General features: G+C 48.5%; 1 protein-coding gene across 1 annotated transcript in view; it reads right to left on the reverse strand.

The window, feature by feature from the left end:
* Window positions 1-16,729, reverse strand: part of LOC129867486 (calmodulin-regulated spectrin-associated protein 2-like) — a 97,400-nt gene that overhangs the window by 43,456 nt on the left and 37,215 nt on the right. Inside the window, exon 3 of the mRNA XM_055940926.1 lies at window positions 1,120-1,284. Within this exon, the coding sequence (XP_055796901.1) occupies window positions 1,120-1,284 (165 nt within the window). The remainder of the gene's footprint in view (window positions 1-1,119; window positions 1,285-16,729) is intronic.

Below are 16,729 nucleotides of genomic sequence, written 5' to 3' on the forward strand. Positions count from 1 at the left end.
AAGGCAGCACTCACGGACACTAAGGCAGCACTCACGGACACTAAGGCAGCACTCACGGACACTAAGGCAGCACTCACGGACACTAAGGCAGCATCTCCCTGTCCCCTACATAAAGCACTATATTTGACCAGGGCCCTGTGGGACACACCCTAACACTCCCCCCTCCACTGTCACAGAGACAGGCCCAGGGCAAGACCGCCCCCACACAGAACATGCACAGTCAGTCCCAATTTGCCCCCTAGCCTTTTCCCTTGGCCCCATTCCTTTGATTCATTTCATTTATTCATACAGGGTGGGGGGGGGGGGGAATCATTTAAAATGCCAAGTGTAAATTGTGAAACACTACATTGGAATTTAAAAAAAGTTGCGCACTTCTCAGTAGACAATGTACAGATTTTCAGAGGGTGTCTTGTCCTGCAGAGGGGGAAAGAGAGGGTTACTTGTCCTGCAGAGGGGGAAAGAGAGGGTTACTTGTCCTGCAGAGGGGGAAAGAGAGGGTTACTTGTCCTGCAGAGGGGGAAAGAGAGGGCTACTTGTCCTGCAGAGGGGGAAAGAGAGGGCTACTTGTCCTGCAGAGGGGGCAAGAGAGGGCTACTTGTCCTGCAGAGGGGGAAAGAGAGGGTTACTTGTCCTGCAGAGGGGGAAAGAGAGGGTTACTTGTCCTGCAGAGGGGGAAAGAGAGGGCTACTTGTCCTGCAGAGGGGGAAAGAGAGGGCTACTTGTCCTGCAGAGGGGGAAAGGGAGGGTTACTTGTCCTGCAGAGGGGGAAAGAGAGGGCTACTTGTCCTGCAGAGGGGGAAAGGGAGGGTTACTTGTCCTGCAGAGGGGGAAAGAGAGGGCTACTTGTCCTGCAGAGGGGGAAAGAGAGGGTTACTTGTCCTGCAGAGGGGGAAAGAGAGGGCTACTTGTCCTGCAGAGGGGGAAAGGGAGGGTTACTTGTCCTGCAGAGGGGGAAAGGGTCAGACAGAAGCAAAGTAGCAAGATGCTGTGCAGTACAGCTCAGCTCAGCTCAGCTCAGTAGTGTGAAAAGGGAACACATGTATGAAGCCCAGCTGGTCTAGACTGTAGGTGGTCCTATTCGTGTGTGGGTGTGTGTTAGAATGCCGTGCAGGTGCATACCTTGTTGATCCAGCTGGTCACGGCGTCCTCGGTGTCGTACGGCGTGTCTGCATCTTCGTCGTGGTGGGAGGAGTACTGGAGGACGCACGCCACCACCTTCTCCACGCTCAACGTCTCCACCGTGTACGCCATCATCAGCGTGTCCATCATCGCCAGGTGGGCACTCTGACAGGGGAAACATTAAATGAGGTAATTGTGGATCTGAAAAGGCTTTAGTCAGTGATCATGGGGACACGTTCTAATCGGGTTACTCCGGTATCTGCCTTACTCCCTATACACTTGTTAACTTGGTTAACTGGTACCACGGCCCTATACGTTTTTTTGGGCCAGGCACAAAAACACAAAACACCAGTGTAAACCCCAAGCACCCATATACATAAACATTTACATTTACATTTACATTTAAGTCATTTAGCAGACGCTCTTATCCAGAGCGACTTACAAATTGGTGCATTCACCTAATGACATCCAGTGGAGCAGCCACTTTACAATAGTGCATCTAAATCTTTTAAGGGGGGGGGGGGGGGGGCAGAAGGATTGCTTTATCCTATCCTAGGTATTCCTTGAAGAGGTGGGGTTTCAGGTGTCTCCGGAAGGTGGTGATTGACTCCGCTGTCCTGGCGTCGTGAGGGAGTTTGTTCCACCATTGGGGTGCCAGAGCAGCGAACAGTTTTGACTGGGCTGAGCGGGAACTGTACTTCCTCAGTGGTAGGGAGGCGAGCAGGCCAGAGGTGGATGAACGCAGTGCCCTTGTTTGGGTGTAGGGCCTGATCAGAGCCTGAAGGTACTGAGGTGCCGTTCCCCTCACAGCTCCGTAGGCAAGCACCATGGTCTTGTAGCGGATGCGAGCTTCAACTGGAAGCCAGTGGAGAGAGCGGAGGAGCGGGGTGACGTGAGAGAACTTGGGAAGGTTGAACACCAGACGGGCTGCGGCGTTCTGGATGAGTTGTAGGGGTTTGATGGCACAGGCAGGGAGCCCAGCCAACAGCGAGTTGCAGTAATCCAGACGGGAGATGACAAGTGCCTGGATTAGGACCTGCGCCGCTTCCTGTGTGAGGCAGGGTCGTACTCTGCGGATGTTGTAGAGCATGAACCTACAGGAACGGGCCACCGCCTTGATGTTAGTTGAGAACGACAGGGTGTTGTCCAGGATCACGCCAAGGTTCTTAGCGCTCTGGGAGGAGGACACAATGGAGTTGTCAACCGTGATGGCGAGATCATGGAACGGGCAGTCCTTCCCCGGGAGGAAGAGCAGCTCCGTCTTGCCGAGGTTCAGCTTGAGGTGGTGATCCGTCATCCACACTGATATGTCTGCCAGACATGCAGAGATGCGATTCGCCACCTGGTCATCAGAAGGGGGAAAGGAGAAGATTAGTTGTGTGTCGTCTGCATAGCAATGATAGGAGAGACCATGTGAGGTTATGACAGAGCCAAGTGACTTGGTGTATAGCGAGAATAGGAGAGGGCCTAGAACAGAGCCCTGGGGGACACCAGTGGTGAGAGCGCGTGGTGAGGAGACAGATTCTCGCCACGCCACCTGGTAGGAGCGACCTGTCAGGTAGGACGCAATCCAAGCGTGGGCCGCGCCGGAGATGCCCAACTCGGAGAGGGTGGAGAGGAGGATCTGATGGTTCACAGTATCGAAGGCAGCCGATAGGTCTAGAAGGATGAGAGCAGAGGAAAGAGAGTTAGCTTTAGCAGTGCGGAGCGCCTCCGTGATACAGAGAAGAGCAGTCTCAGTTGAGTGACTAGTCTTGAAACCTGACTGATTTGGATCAAGAAGGTCATTCTGAGAGAGATAGCAGGAGAGCTGGCCAAGGACGGCACGTTCAAGAGTTTTGGAGAGAAAAGAAAGAAGGGATACTGGTCTGTAGTTGTTGACATCGGAGGGATCGAGTGTAGGTTTTTTCAGAAGGGGTGCAACTCTCGCTCTCTTGAAGACGGAAGGGACGTAGCCAGCGGTCAGGGATGAGTTGATGAGCGAGGTGAGGTAAGGGAGAAGGTCTCCGGAAATGGTCTGGAGAAGAGAGGAGGGGATAGGGTCAAGCGGGCAGGTTGTTGGGCGGCCGGCCGTCACAAGACGCGAGATTTCATCTGGAGAGAGAGGAGAGAAAGAGGTCAAAGCACAGGGTAGGGCAGTGTGAGCAGAACCAGCGGTGTCGTTTGACTTAGCAAACGAGGATCGGATGTCGTCGACCTTCTTTTCAAAATGGTTGACGAAGTCGTCTGCAGAGAGGGAGGAGGGGGGGGGAGGAGGATTCAGGAGGGAGGAGAAGGTGGCAAAGAGCTTCCTAGGGTTAGAGGCAGATGCTTGGAATTTAGAGTGGTAGAAAGTGGCTTTAGCAGCAGAGACAGAAGAGGAAAATGTAGAGAGGAGGGAGTGAAAGGATGCCAGGTCCGCAGGGAGGCGAGTTTTCCTCCATTTCCGCTCGGCTGCCCGGAGCCCTGTTCTGTGAGCTCGCAATGAGTCGTCGAGCCACGGAGCGGGAGGGGAGGACCGAGCCGGCCTGGAGGATAGGGGACATAGAGAGTCCAAGGATGCAGAAAGGGAGGAGAGGAGGGTTGAGGAGGCAGAATCAGGAGATAGGTTGGAGAAGGTTTGGGCAGAGGGAAGAGATGATAGGATGGAAGAGGAGAGAGTAGCGGGGGAGAGAGAGCGAAGGTTGGGACGGCGCGATACCATCCGAGTAGGGGCAGTGTGGGAAGTGTTGGATGAGAGCGAGAGGGAAAAGGATACAAGGTAGTGGTCGGAGACTTGGAGGGGAGTTGCAATGAGGTTAGTGGAAGAACAGCATCTAGTAAAGATGAGGTCAAGCGTATTGCCTGCCTTGTGAGTAGGGGGGGAAGGTGAGAGGGTGAGGTCAAAAGAGGAGAGGAGTGGAAAGAAGGAGGCGGAGAGGAATGAGTCAAAGGTAGACATGGGGAGGTTAAAGTCACCCAGAACTGTGAGAGGTGAGCCGTCCTCAGGAAAGGAGCTTATCAAGGCATCAAGCTCATTGATGAACTCTCCAAGGGAACCTGGAGGGCGATAAATGATAAGGATGTTAAGCTTGAAAGGGCTGGTAACTGTGACAGCATGGAATTCAAAGGAGGCGATAGACAGATGGGTAAGGGGAGAAAGAGAGAATGACCACTTGGGAGAGATGAGGATCCCGGTGCCACCACCCCGCTGACCAGAAGCTCTCGGGGTGTGCGAGAACACGTGGGCAGACGAAGAGAGAGCAGTAGGAGTAGCAGTGTTATCTGTGGTGAGCCATGTTTCCGTCAGTGCCAAGAAGTCGAGGGACTGGAGGGACGCATAGGCTGAGATGAGCTCTGCCTTGTTGGCCGCGGATCGGCAGTTCCAGAGGCTACCGGAGACCTGGAACTCCACGTGGGTCGTGCGGGCTGGGACCACCAGGTTAGGGTGGGCGCGGCCACGCGGTGTGAGGCGTTTGTATGGTCTGTGCAGAGAGGAGAGAACAGGGATAGACAGACACATATTTGACAGGCTACAGAAGAGGCTACGCTAAAGCAAAGGGGATTAGAATGACAAGTGGGCTACACGTCTCGAATGTTAAACCCCAAGCATCCACATACATAAACCCCAAGCACCCATATACATAAACCCCAAGCACCCACATACATAAACCCCAAGCACCCATGTTAATAAACCCCAAGCACCCATGTTAATAAACCCCAAGCACCCATTTACATAAACCCCAAGCACCCATATACATAAACCCCAAGCACCCATGTTAAACACTATATTGGAAAAGCCCTAGAAGAGTCTGGAATATGGTGGAAGCTAAACCTGGCCTATCAGAAGGGTGGGTGGAGCTATTGCAACCTTGATTAGACCCATCAAGATCTATCCAATCTACACAACGAGGTAAGGGAGCAAGTTATGGGAATGGAATTGAACCATGGAGTCCTAGCTACCCCTCCTCCACATAGAGTCTGGCAGTTCTCAGTTGGCCGTTCCCCAGTGGCTGTTGCCCTGAAAACACTTGGGTCCGTCCCTCATTGAGCGACCCAATTAACTTTGTGTTCACACACCCTGAAGGGGGAGAGAGAGATAGAGAGACAGAGAGAGACGCCTACACCAGCCTGCAGCCTGAGTCAGGAGTTGAGTGTGTCTGTCTCAACCACAGTAGTACAGTAATATCATGTATCTCTAGTACAGTAATACAATGTACAGTGGCTTGCGAAAATATTCACCCCCCTTGACATTTTTCCTATTTTGTTGCCTTACAACCTGAAATTAAAATAGATTTTTTGGGGGTTTGTATCATTTGATTGACACAACATGCCTTCCACTTTGAAGATACAAAATATTTTTTATTGTGAAACAAACAAGAAAAGTTGGACAAAAAAAAGCAACCTTGAGCGTGCATAACTATTCACCCCCCCAAAGTCTATACCTTGTTGAGCCACCTTTTGCAGCAATTACAGCTGAAAGTCTCTTGGGGTATGTCTCTATAAGCTTGGCACATCTAGCCACTGGGATTTTTGTCCATTCTTCAAGGCAAAACTGCTCCAGCTCCTTCAAGTTGGATGGGTTCCGCTGGTGTACAGCAATCTTTAAGTCATACCACAGATTCTCAATTGGATTGAGGTCTGGGCTTTGACTAGGCCATTCCAAGAGACATTTAAATGTTTCCCCTTAAACCACTCGAGTGTTGCTTTAGCATTATGCTCAGGGTCATTGTCCTGCTGGAAGGTGAACCTCCGACCCAGTGTCAAATCTCTGGAAGACTGAAACAGGTTTCCTTCAAGAATTTCCCTGTATTTAGCGCCATCCATCATTTCTTAAATTCTGAGCAGTTTCCCAGTCCCTGCCGATGAAAAACATCCCCACAGCATGATGCTGCCACCACCATGCTTCACTGTAGGGATGGTGTTCTCGGGGTGATGTTAAGGCAAGGGCTGATTTCAAGGTTTTACTGCTAACCTACAAAGCATTACATGGGCTTGCTCCTACCTATCTTTTTCCGATTTGGTCCTGCCGTACATACCTACACGTACGCTACGGTCACAAGACGCAGTCTGGCCCAGGAGCGTGAAGGTGAATGGAAAGGCACTGGAGCAACGAACCGCCCTTGCTGTCTCTGCCTAGCCGGTTCCCCTATCTCCACTGGGATTCTCTGCCTCTAACCCAATTACAGGGACCAAGTCACTGGCTTACTAGTGCTATTCCATGCCGTCCCTAGGAGGGGTGCGTCACTTGAGTGGGTTGAGACACTGACGTGGTCTTCCTGTCTGGGTTGGCACTCCCCCTTGGGTTGATCTTTGTGTGCTATACTCGGCCTTGTCTCAGGATGGTAAGTTGGTGGTTGAAGTTATCCCTCTAGTGGTGTGGGGGCTGTGCTTTGGCAAAGTGGGTGGGGTTATATCCTGCCTGTTTGGCCCTGTCCGGGGGTATCTTCGGATGGGGCCACAGTGTCTCCTGACCCCTCATGTTTCAGCCTCCAGTATTTATGCTGCAGTAGTTTGTGTCGGGGAGCTAGGGTCAGTCTGTTATATCTGGAGTACTTCTCCTGTCTTATCTGGTGTCCTGTGTGAATTTAAGTATGCTCTCTCTCTCGGGGGGCCTGAGCCCTAGGACCATGCCTCAGGACTACCTGGCATGATGACTCCTTGCTGTCCCCAGTCCACCTGGCCGTGCTGCTGCTCCAGTTTCAACTGTTCTGCCTGCGGCTATGGAACCCTGACCTGTTCACCGGACGTGCTACCTGTCCCAGACCTGCTGTTTTCAACTCTCTAGAGACAGCAGGAGCGGTTGAGATACTCTTAATGATCGGCTATGAAAAGCCAACTGACATTTACACCTGAGGTGCTGACATGTTGCACCCTCGACAACTACTGTGATTATTATTATTTGACCATGCTGGTCATTTATGAACATTTGAACATCTTGGCCATGTTCTGTTATAATCTCCACCCGGCACAGCCAGAAGAGGACTGGCCACCCCTCAGCCGGGTTTCTCTCTAGGTTTCTTCCTAGGTTTTGGCCTTTTTGGGGAGTATTTCCTAGCCACCGTGCTTCTACACCTGCATTGCTTGCTGTTTGGGGTTTTAGGCTGGGTTTCTGTACAGCACTTTCAGATATCAGCTGATGTAAGAAGGGCTTGATAAATACATTTGATTTGATTTGATGAGCGGTGTTGTGTTTGCGCCAGACATAGTGTTTTCTTTGATGGCTGATACTCCAATTTCCGCTGTGGAGCTTTGCAGCTCCTTCAGGGTTATCTTTGGTCTCTTTGTTGCCTCTCCGATTAATGCCCTCCTTGCCTGGTCCCTGAGTTTTGGTGGGCGGCCCTCTCTTGGCAGGTTTGTTGTAGTGCCATATTCTTTCCATTTTTCAATACTGGATGTAATGGTGCTCTGTGGGATGTTCAAAGTTTCGGATATTTTCCTATAACCCAACCCTGATCTGTTCTTCTCCACAACGTTGTCCCTGACCTGTTTGGAGAGATCATTCGTCTTCATAGTGCCGCTTGCTTGGTGGTGCCCACTGCTTAGTGGTGTTGCCGACTCCGGGGCCTTTCAGAACAGGTGTATATATACACTGAGATCATGTGACACTTAAGTAAAGTCCACCTGTGTGCAATCTAACTAATTATGTGACTTCTGAAGGTTGGTTGCACCAGATCTTATTAAGGGACTTCATAGCAAAGGGGCGAATACATATGCACGCACCACTTTTACACTTTTTAAATATTTTTCTATACAAGTATATATATTTTTTTCACTTCACCAATTTTGAATATTTTGTGTATGTACATTACATGAAATCCAAATAAAATATGTTTAAATTATAGGTTGTAATGCAACAAAATAGGAAAAACGCCAAGGGGGGTGAATATTTCTGCAGGGCACTATCTCTAGTAGAGTACTATCATGTATCTCTAGTAGAGTACTATCATGTATCTCTAGTAGAGTACTATCATGTATCTCTAGTAGAGTACTATCATGTATCTCTAGTAGAGTACTATCATGTATCTCTAGTAGAGTACTATCATGTATCTCTAGTAGAGTACTATCATGTATTTCTATGGTATCAACATCCCTCCAAATAATATGAATATAATTTTCCCTACGTATATTACTTCTATGAAATGTAGAATACTTGTTAGTGACTTGTTAAGAGTGCATAATAAAGCTGTTGGAGATGTGGAGAAAGAGACATGGATTACTATAATGAACACAACAGAAAGGCAATACTGAGACACGGATTACTATAATGAACACAACAGAAAGGCAATACTGAGACACGGATTACTATAATGAACACAACAGAAAGGCAATACTGAGACACGGATTACTATAATGAACACAACAGAAAGGCAATACTTTCCCGAGACACTGCTGGGACATGGCTAACACACCCTGCTGAGACATGGCTGAGACACAGCTGAGAGACGGCTGAGACACGGCTGAGACACGGCTGGGACATGGCTGGGACACGGCTGGGACCAGGTTATAACCAGGTTATACAGCACTAACAGACCAGGAACCAGGCGATTTAACACTAGCAGACCAGGAACAAGGCCATACAGCACTAACAGGCCAGGAACCAGGCCATACAGCACTAACAGACCAGGAACCAGGCTGTACAGCACTAACAGACCATGAGCCAGGTTGTACAGCACTAACAGACCAGGAGCCAGGCCGTACAGCACTAACAGACCAGGAACCAGGCTGTACAGCACTAACAGACCAGGAACCAGGCTGTACAGCACTAACAGACCAGGAACCAGGCTGTACAGCACTAACAGACCAGAAGCCAGTATGTCCTCCAAATGTTTTTACGAGGAGTCCTACTTCCAAATATTTACAGCACATAATTATGTGCACACGCTTTGATCTTTTCCACGGCTAACTCAATTCATCACACTTAACCTTACAATGAATGGCCCCACTGTACTATTTACATTCTAGTCATTCCAAACACACCAAGACAGTCGTGAAGAGGGCACGACAAAGCCTATTCCTCCTCAGGAGACTGAAAAGATTTGGCATGGTTCCTCAGATCCTCAAAAGGTTCTACAGCTGCACCATCGAGAGCATCCTTACTGGTTGCATCACTGCCTGGTATGGCAACTGCTCAGCCTCTGACTGCAAGGCACTACAGAGGGTAGTGCGAACAGCCCAGTACATCACTGGGGCCAAGCTTCCTACCATCCAGGACCTTTATATCAGGCGGTGTCAGAGGAAGGCCCTAAAAATTGTCAAAGACTGCAGCCACCCTAGTCATAGACTGTTCTCTCTGCTACCACACGGCAAGCGCCAAGTCGAGGTCCAAAAGGTACAGAGTCAATGTGCGGGGGCACCGGTTAATCGAGGTAATTGAGGTGATCTGTACATGTTGGTAGAGTTAAAGTGACTAAGCATAGATTATAAACAGAGAGTAGCAGCAGCATAAAAGAGTTCTGGGCAGCCCTTTGATTAGCTGTTCAGGAGTCTTATGGCTTGGGAGTAGAAGCTGTTTAGAAGCCTCTTGGACCTAGACTTAGCGCTCCGGTACCGCTTGCCGTGCGGTAGCACTCTAGACTCAGAGAAGAGACTCTCAGACTGAAAACACCTCCATTAATTTACGAAAAGATAGTCAATTTGTGCCATAGTTTAGACCACCGATAGATCAGCGTTATAACTCCCCCTTGTGATAGTGTGGTGCAATGACAGAATGACACCATCTACCACTAACGGGCTCAAAACTTCTAATGGAAGAACCACTGTAAATAGCTACACGGACTACCTGCATTCACCCTTTTTTGCACGAACTCTCTTGCACACTGGACTCCTACACAGTCACCCTAACGCACACACACACACACACACATAACAGTCACACACACATACTGGTCGGTTAGCCTCTTTCCCTCGAGTAGGCGAAACTGTTGCCTAAAACGAGATGCCGTTTCCCCCACCTCCCAAAACGAGATGCCGTTTCCCCCACCTCCCAAAACGAGATGCCGTTTCCCCCACCTCCCAAAACGAGATGCCGTTTCCCCCACCTCCCAAAACGAGATGCCGTTTCCCCCACCTCCCAAAACGAGATGCCGTTTCCCCCACCTCCCAAAACGAGATGCCGTTTCCCCCACCTCCCAAAACGAGATGCCGTTTCCCCCACCTCCCAAAACGAGATGCCGTTTCCCCCACCTCCCAAAACGAGATGCCGTTTCCCCCACCTCCCAAAACGAGATGCAGTTTCCCCCTCCTAAAACGAGATGCCTCCTCGCCCTCCTAAGACGAGATGCCGTTTCCCCTCCTAAAACGAGATGCCGTTTCCCCTCCTAAAACGAGATGCCGTTTCCCCTCCTAAAACGAGATGCCGTTTCCCCCTCCTAAAACGAGATGCCGTTTCCCCCTCCTAAAACGAGATGCCTTGCCTCCACCTCCTAAAACGAGATGCCTTGCCCCCTTCTAAAACGAGATGCCGTTTCCCCTCCTAAAACGAGATGCAGTTTTCCCCTCCTAAAACGAGATGCCATTTCCTCCCCCTAAAACAAGATGCCTCCTCCCCCTAAAACAAGATGCCTCCTCCCCCTAAAACAAGATGCCTTTTCCTCCTAAATGCACTGGGACATTATTGTATGCTCATCTCAGGCTAAGTCAGACGTGAGCTAAAATGAGGATTATTGACAATGTCCCTTTTGGCATTAGCACTAGTATTAGCGTTTTATTTGCTAGCCACTGCAGCACAGAGGTGCATTTTGCTTTATCCTTTAAACTGATTACATCTATATTTCCTCTGTGGTACGAGATGCTCCCCCCGGTTGTCAATATCCATATTTTATTGCCAGCTGAACACACTGGGATGTGTTCATTAAGGTCTGCAACAAATGTCAAATAAGAAACGTGCATTAGTTCAAGTCCAGGTAGTAGAGTGCATCCCAGTTTCTTCTGTTTGCCTAATGAACATGACCCATATGTGTATGTGGCAGAGCTGTTTGTCTTCCCAACGGCTCCATAGGAAGGTATACAAAGCATAGCAGACAACCCTCCATTGAAACCAGCTTAAACGGAGTACAAATGAGGGGCAAATATGTACAGTCTCAGTCTGTCATGTGATCTGGGTGATACATGACAATGTTTAAGTGGTTGATCAAACGTTTGTTGCGTAACAGGCCTGACCTGATAGTAACCACTACTGGGAGAGCTATAACCTGATAGTAACCTCCTCTACTGGGAGAGCTGTAACCTGATAGTAACCTCTACTGGGAGAGATGTAACCTGATAGTAACCTCTACTGGAAGAGATGTAACCTGATAGTAACCTCTACTGGAAGAGCAGTAACCTGATAGTAACCTCTACTGGAAGAGCAGTAACCTGATAGTAACCTCTACTGGAAGAGCAGTAACCTGCTAGTAACCTCTACTGGGAGAGCAGTAACCTGCTAGTAACCTCTACTGGGAGAGCTGTAACCTGATAGTAACCTCTACTGGAAGAGCAGTAACCTGCTAGTAACCTCTACTGGGAGAGCTGTAACCTGATAGTAACCTCTCATGGGAGCGCAGTAACCTGCTAGTAACCTCTGATGGGAGCGCAGTAACCTGCTAGTAACCTCTGATGGGAGCGCAGTAACCTGCTAGTAACCTCTGATGGGAGCGCAGTAACCTGCTAGTAACCTCTGATGGGAGCGCAGTAACCTGCTAGTAACCTCTGATGGGAGAGCAGTAACCTGCTAGTAACCTCTGATGGGAGAGCAGTAACCTGCTAGTAACCTCTGATGGGAGAGCAGTAACCTGCTAGTAACCTCTGATGGGAGAGCAGTAACCTGCCAGTAACCTCTGATGGGAGAGCAGTAACCTGCCAGTAACCTCTGATGGGAGAGCAGTAACCTGCCAGTAACCTCTGATGGGAGAGCAGTAACCTGCCAGTAACCTCTGATGGGAGAGCAGTAACCTGCCAGTAACCTCTGATGGGAGAGCAGTAACCTGCTAGTAACCTCTGATGGGAGAGCAGTAACCTGCTAGTAACCTCTGATGGGAGAGCAGTAACCTGCTAGTAACCTCTGATGGGAGAGCAGTAACCTGCTAGTAACCTCTGATGGGAGAGCAGTAACCTGCTAGTAACCTCTGATGGGAGAGCAGTAACCTGCTAGTAACCTCTGATGGGAGAGCAGTAACCTGCTAGTAACCTCTGATGGGAGAGCAGTAACCTGCTAGTAACCTCTGATGGGAGAGCAGTAACCTGCTAGTAACCTCTGATGGGAGAGCAGTAACCTGCTAGTTAACTCCGATGGGAGAGCAGCAACCTGCTAGTAACCTCTGATGGGAGAGCTGTAACCTGCTAGTAACCTCTACCGGGAGAGCAGTAACCTGATAGTAACCTCTGATGGGAGAGCAGTAACCTGATAGTAACCTCTGATGGGAGAGCAGTAACCTGATAGTAACCTCTACTGGGAGAGCAGTAACCTGCTAGTAACCTCTCCTGGGAGAGCAGTAACCTGCTAGTAACCTCTACTGGGAGAGCTATAACCTGCTAATAACCACCCCTGGGAGAGCTGTAACCTGATAGTAACCTCTACTGGGAGAGCTGTAACCTGCTAGTAACCTCTCCTGGGAGAGCTGTAACCTGCTAGTAACCTCTCCTGGGAGAGCAGTAACCTGCTAGTAACCTCTACCGGGAGAGCTGTAACCTGCTAGTAACCTCTCCTGGGAGAGCAGTAACCTGATAGTAACCTCTACTGGGAGAGCTGTAACCTTTATATTTGTATTTTATTTATTTAACCTTTATTTAATTGGCAAGTCAGTTAATAACAAATTCCTATTTACAATGACGGCCTACCCCGGCCAAACCCGGACAGAGCTGGGCCAATTGTGCACAGCCCTATTGGACTCCCAATCACGGCCGGATGTGATTCAGTCTTACTGGGAGAACTGTAACCTGCTTGTGGGAGACTGAGCTAGGACCCTAAGGACTGGCTGGCTCTTAAAGCACACTGTGCCAGGAGGAGGAACCAGTATCCCAGTGTGTAGTGTATATAATATGGTCATTTAGCAGACGCTTTATCTAAAGCAACTTGCAGTGAAGTCGTCCAGTATAAGGCAGGAAACATGCCCACAACTCTGATGGTGTTGCAAGCACCATGCGCCAACAATATGGCTTTCACTTTAACCAATTGAGCCGTTGAAACCCACAATATTATGCCTGTGCTTTCCAAACGAGGAAATTCTAAAGGTTAGTTGATTCAAGAGGCAAAAAAAAAGTTTGGGCACCCACCCTATTCGCGCATCTCCCCGCTCTGCAACAGTACGTCACCTGTCCAACACGCTCAACTCGCATCCTGGATCAGTGTTATAGCAACGTAGAGGACGCATACAAGGCAGTGTGCAGAGCACCCATTGGGAAATCAGACCATAACGTTATCCATCTCCTACCGAGATACAGGCAAGCAAGTGAAACGCGAAAAATCTGTAGAGAAATCCATTCAGGTTTGGACAGAGGAGAGTAGGGGGAGCTCAAGGATTGCTTTGACGTCACACTGGGAGGTGTTTGTTGACAGACCGTATTACATCATACATCCATTTCTGTGAGGATACTGTCATTAACACAAAAACTATCAAGAGTATTTCCCAACAACAAGCCCTGGGCGTCTAAAGACTTGAAAATGTGCCTCAATGAAAGGAAGTTTGCATTCATGAAAGGAGATACTGATGCTGTAAAGGAGAAAGAAAATGAATTCAGGTCAAAAATATGGAAAGCAATAAAGGACTTCAAGGATAAAATGGAGCAGAGGTTCTGTACAGGCAATCCAAGACAACATGGGAAGAGCTAGAATGCAATGATGGGAAGAGAAAGGAGGGAACAATAATATGGCAGACTGTTCATCCTTTGTAAACCACCTAAACTATTTTTAATGGAAGATTTTATACCGTTGATTTTAAACAAATATGTGAGAGTATCCCCAAATCCTCTCCTGTCCAGATAACAGAGAACGAGGTGGCCTCATGTTTGCCAAATATTAAGCCACACAAAGCACCGGTCCCAAACGGACTACGGGGCACAGTACTGAATGTCTGCGCCGACCAGCTCAAGGGAGTTCTCACACGACTGTTTCAACTCATGCTGAGCACCTGTACAGTGCTAAAAGCCTGGAAGGTGTCGACCATTGTACCGGTGCCTAAGAAGTCAGGGGCCAAATCACCAAATGACTTTCGACCTGTGGCCCTCACCTCCCTTTTGGCCTAATGCATGGAAAGGATTGTCAGTAAGCACCTTACCCATAGCAGATCAACTGGACCTGTTACAGTTTGCCTATAAGGCACAGAGGAGGACTGAGGATGCTATGGTGGCACATATGGCTAGTCACCTTCAACATGCTAAATCATATCATCACAGAGAAGGACTGAGGATGCTACTCTGACCTTGGTGCCTAGTCACCTTCAACATGCTAAATCATATCATCACAGAGAAGGACTGAGGATGCTACTCTAACCTTGGTGAACATGGTGGCTAGTCCTCTTCAACATGCTAAATCATATCATCACAGAGGAGGACTGAGGATACTACTCTGACCTTGGTGCCTAGTCTCCTTCAACATGCTAAATCATATCATCACAGAGGAGGACTGAGGATGCTACTCTGACCTTGGTGCCTAGTCACCTTCAACATGCTAAATCATATCATCACAGAGAAGGACTGAGGATGCTACTCTAACCTTGGTGAACATGGTGGCTAGTCCTCTTCAACATGCTAAATCATATCATCACAGAGGAGGACTGAGGATACTACCCTGACCTTGGTGCCTAGTCACCTTCAACATGCTAAATCATATCATCACAGAGGAGGACTGAGGATGCTACTCTGACCTTGGTGCCTAGTCTCCTTCAACATGCTAAATCATATCATCACAGAGAAGGACTGAGGATGCTACTCTGACCTTGGTGAACATGGTGGCTAGTCACCTTCAACATGCTAAATCATATCATCACAGAGAGGAACTGAGGATGCTACTCTAACCTTGGTGAACATGGTGGCTAGTCCTCTTCAACATGCTAAATCATATCATCACAGAGGAGGACTGAGGATACTACCCTGACCTTGGTGCCTAGTCACCTTCAACATGCTAAATCATATCATCACAGAGGAGGACTGAGGATGCTACTCTGACCTTGGTGCCTAGTCTCCTTCAACATGCTAAATCATATCATCACAGAGAAGGACTGAGGATGCTACTCTGACCTTGGTGAACATGGTGGCTAGTCACCTTCAACATGCTAAATCATATCATCACAGAGAGGAACTGAGGATGCTACTCTAACCTTGGTGAACATGGTGGCTAGTCACCTTCAACATGCTAAATCATATCATCACAGAGAAGGACTGAGGATGCTACTCTGACCTTGGTGAACATGGTGGCTAGTCACCTTCAACATGCTAAATCATATCATCACAGAGGAGGACTGAGGATACTACTCTGACCTTGGTGCCTAGTCACCTTCAACATGCTAAATCATATCACCACAGAGGGGGACTGAGGATGCTACTCTGACCTTGGTGAACATGGTGGCTAGTCACCTTCAACATGCTAAATCTTATCATCACAGAGAAGGACTGAGGATGCTACTCTGACCTTGGTGCCTAGTCACCTTCAACATGCTAAATCTTATCATCACAGAGGAGGACTGAGGATGCTACTCTGACCTTGGTGCCTAGTCACCTTCAACATGCTAAATCATATCCTCACAGAGGGGGACTGAGGATGCTGTCCTGACCTTGGTGAACATGGTGGCTAGTCACCTTCAACATTTAATTTGTTGATTTTAGTTCAGCTTTCAACACAATGTAAATACACACACTGCTGAAACGACTACTGGACCTGAATGTCAACGGAGGCATCGATGTCCCAATCACTCTCTCTGAATGAACAACCAGTGGAGGTGATTGAGTGTTTTAAATACCTAGGGACACAAATTGATAATAAGCTGAGTTTGACAGAGAATGCAGACAGTTTTTTAAATTTAAAAGCAAGCCAACGTCTGTACTTAATCAGGAAATTAAAGCGGTTTGGGGTCAGCCAGGATGTTCTGGAGGGTGTACAGCAGCTTGGTGAAAAGCATTCTAACGTTCAATATGACAGTTTGGTATGGTAATCTGAGCGTGAGGAGCAAAAGCAAAATGACCAGAATAGTAAACACAGTCAACAAAGTAATTGGTCGACCACAGGCACATTTGAGCATTCCGTTCCACAAGGCAACCAAAAAGAAGGCACTGGCTGTCATTGGCGACACCTCCCACCCTCTAGTTGGAGAGGCTTCCCTCTGGCCGGCGCTTCAGAATGCCCATGACCAAGAACATGCATTAGTTCCTTGTGCTGTTGGACTACTACATGCAAAGTAAATTGTATCAGTACATGTACTTATCTTTTTAGTGCAGTTGGGACAGTGGTCGTTGTTAGTGAATGTATTAAAGTCCTCTATGTTGTTAGTGGATGTAACATGATGGACTGACTGGTTTAAAATGTGGATGATGTGAGAATGTATGTGTATGTGATTATTTTAATGGAAGGTGAGGCCAAAGAAAAATGTCCATCCTGGGTGGGACAATAAAGTTGTCTTCTATCTACTCTATTCTATATTCTGTGCGTGCAGGAATTTGTCACGAGAACTGGCACACAGTA

The sequence above is a fragment of the Salvelinus fontinalis genome, chromosome 12 (genome assembly GCF_029448725.1).
Source record: "Salvelinus fontinalis isolate EN_2023a chromosome 12, ASM2944872v1, whole genome shotgun sequence".
Lineage (NCBI taxonomy): Eukaryota > Metazoa > Chordata > Actinopteri > Salmoniformes > Salmonidae > Salvelinus > Salvelinus fontinalis.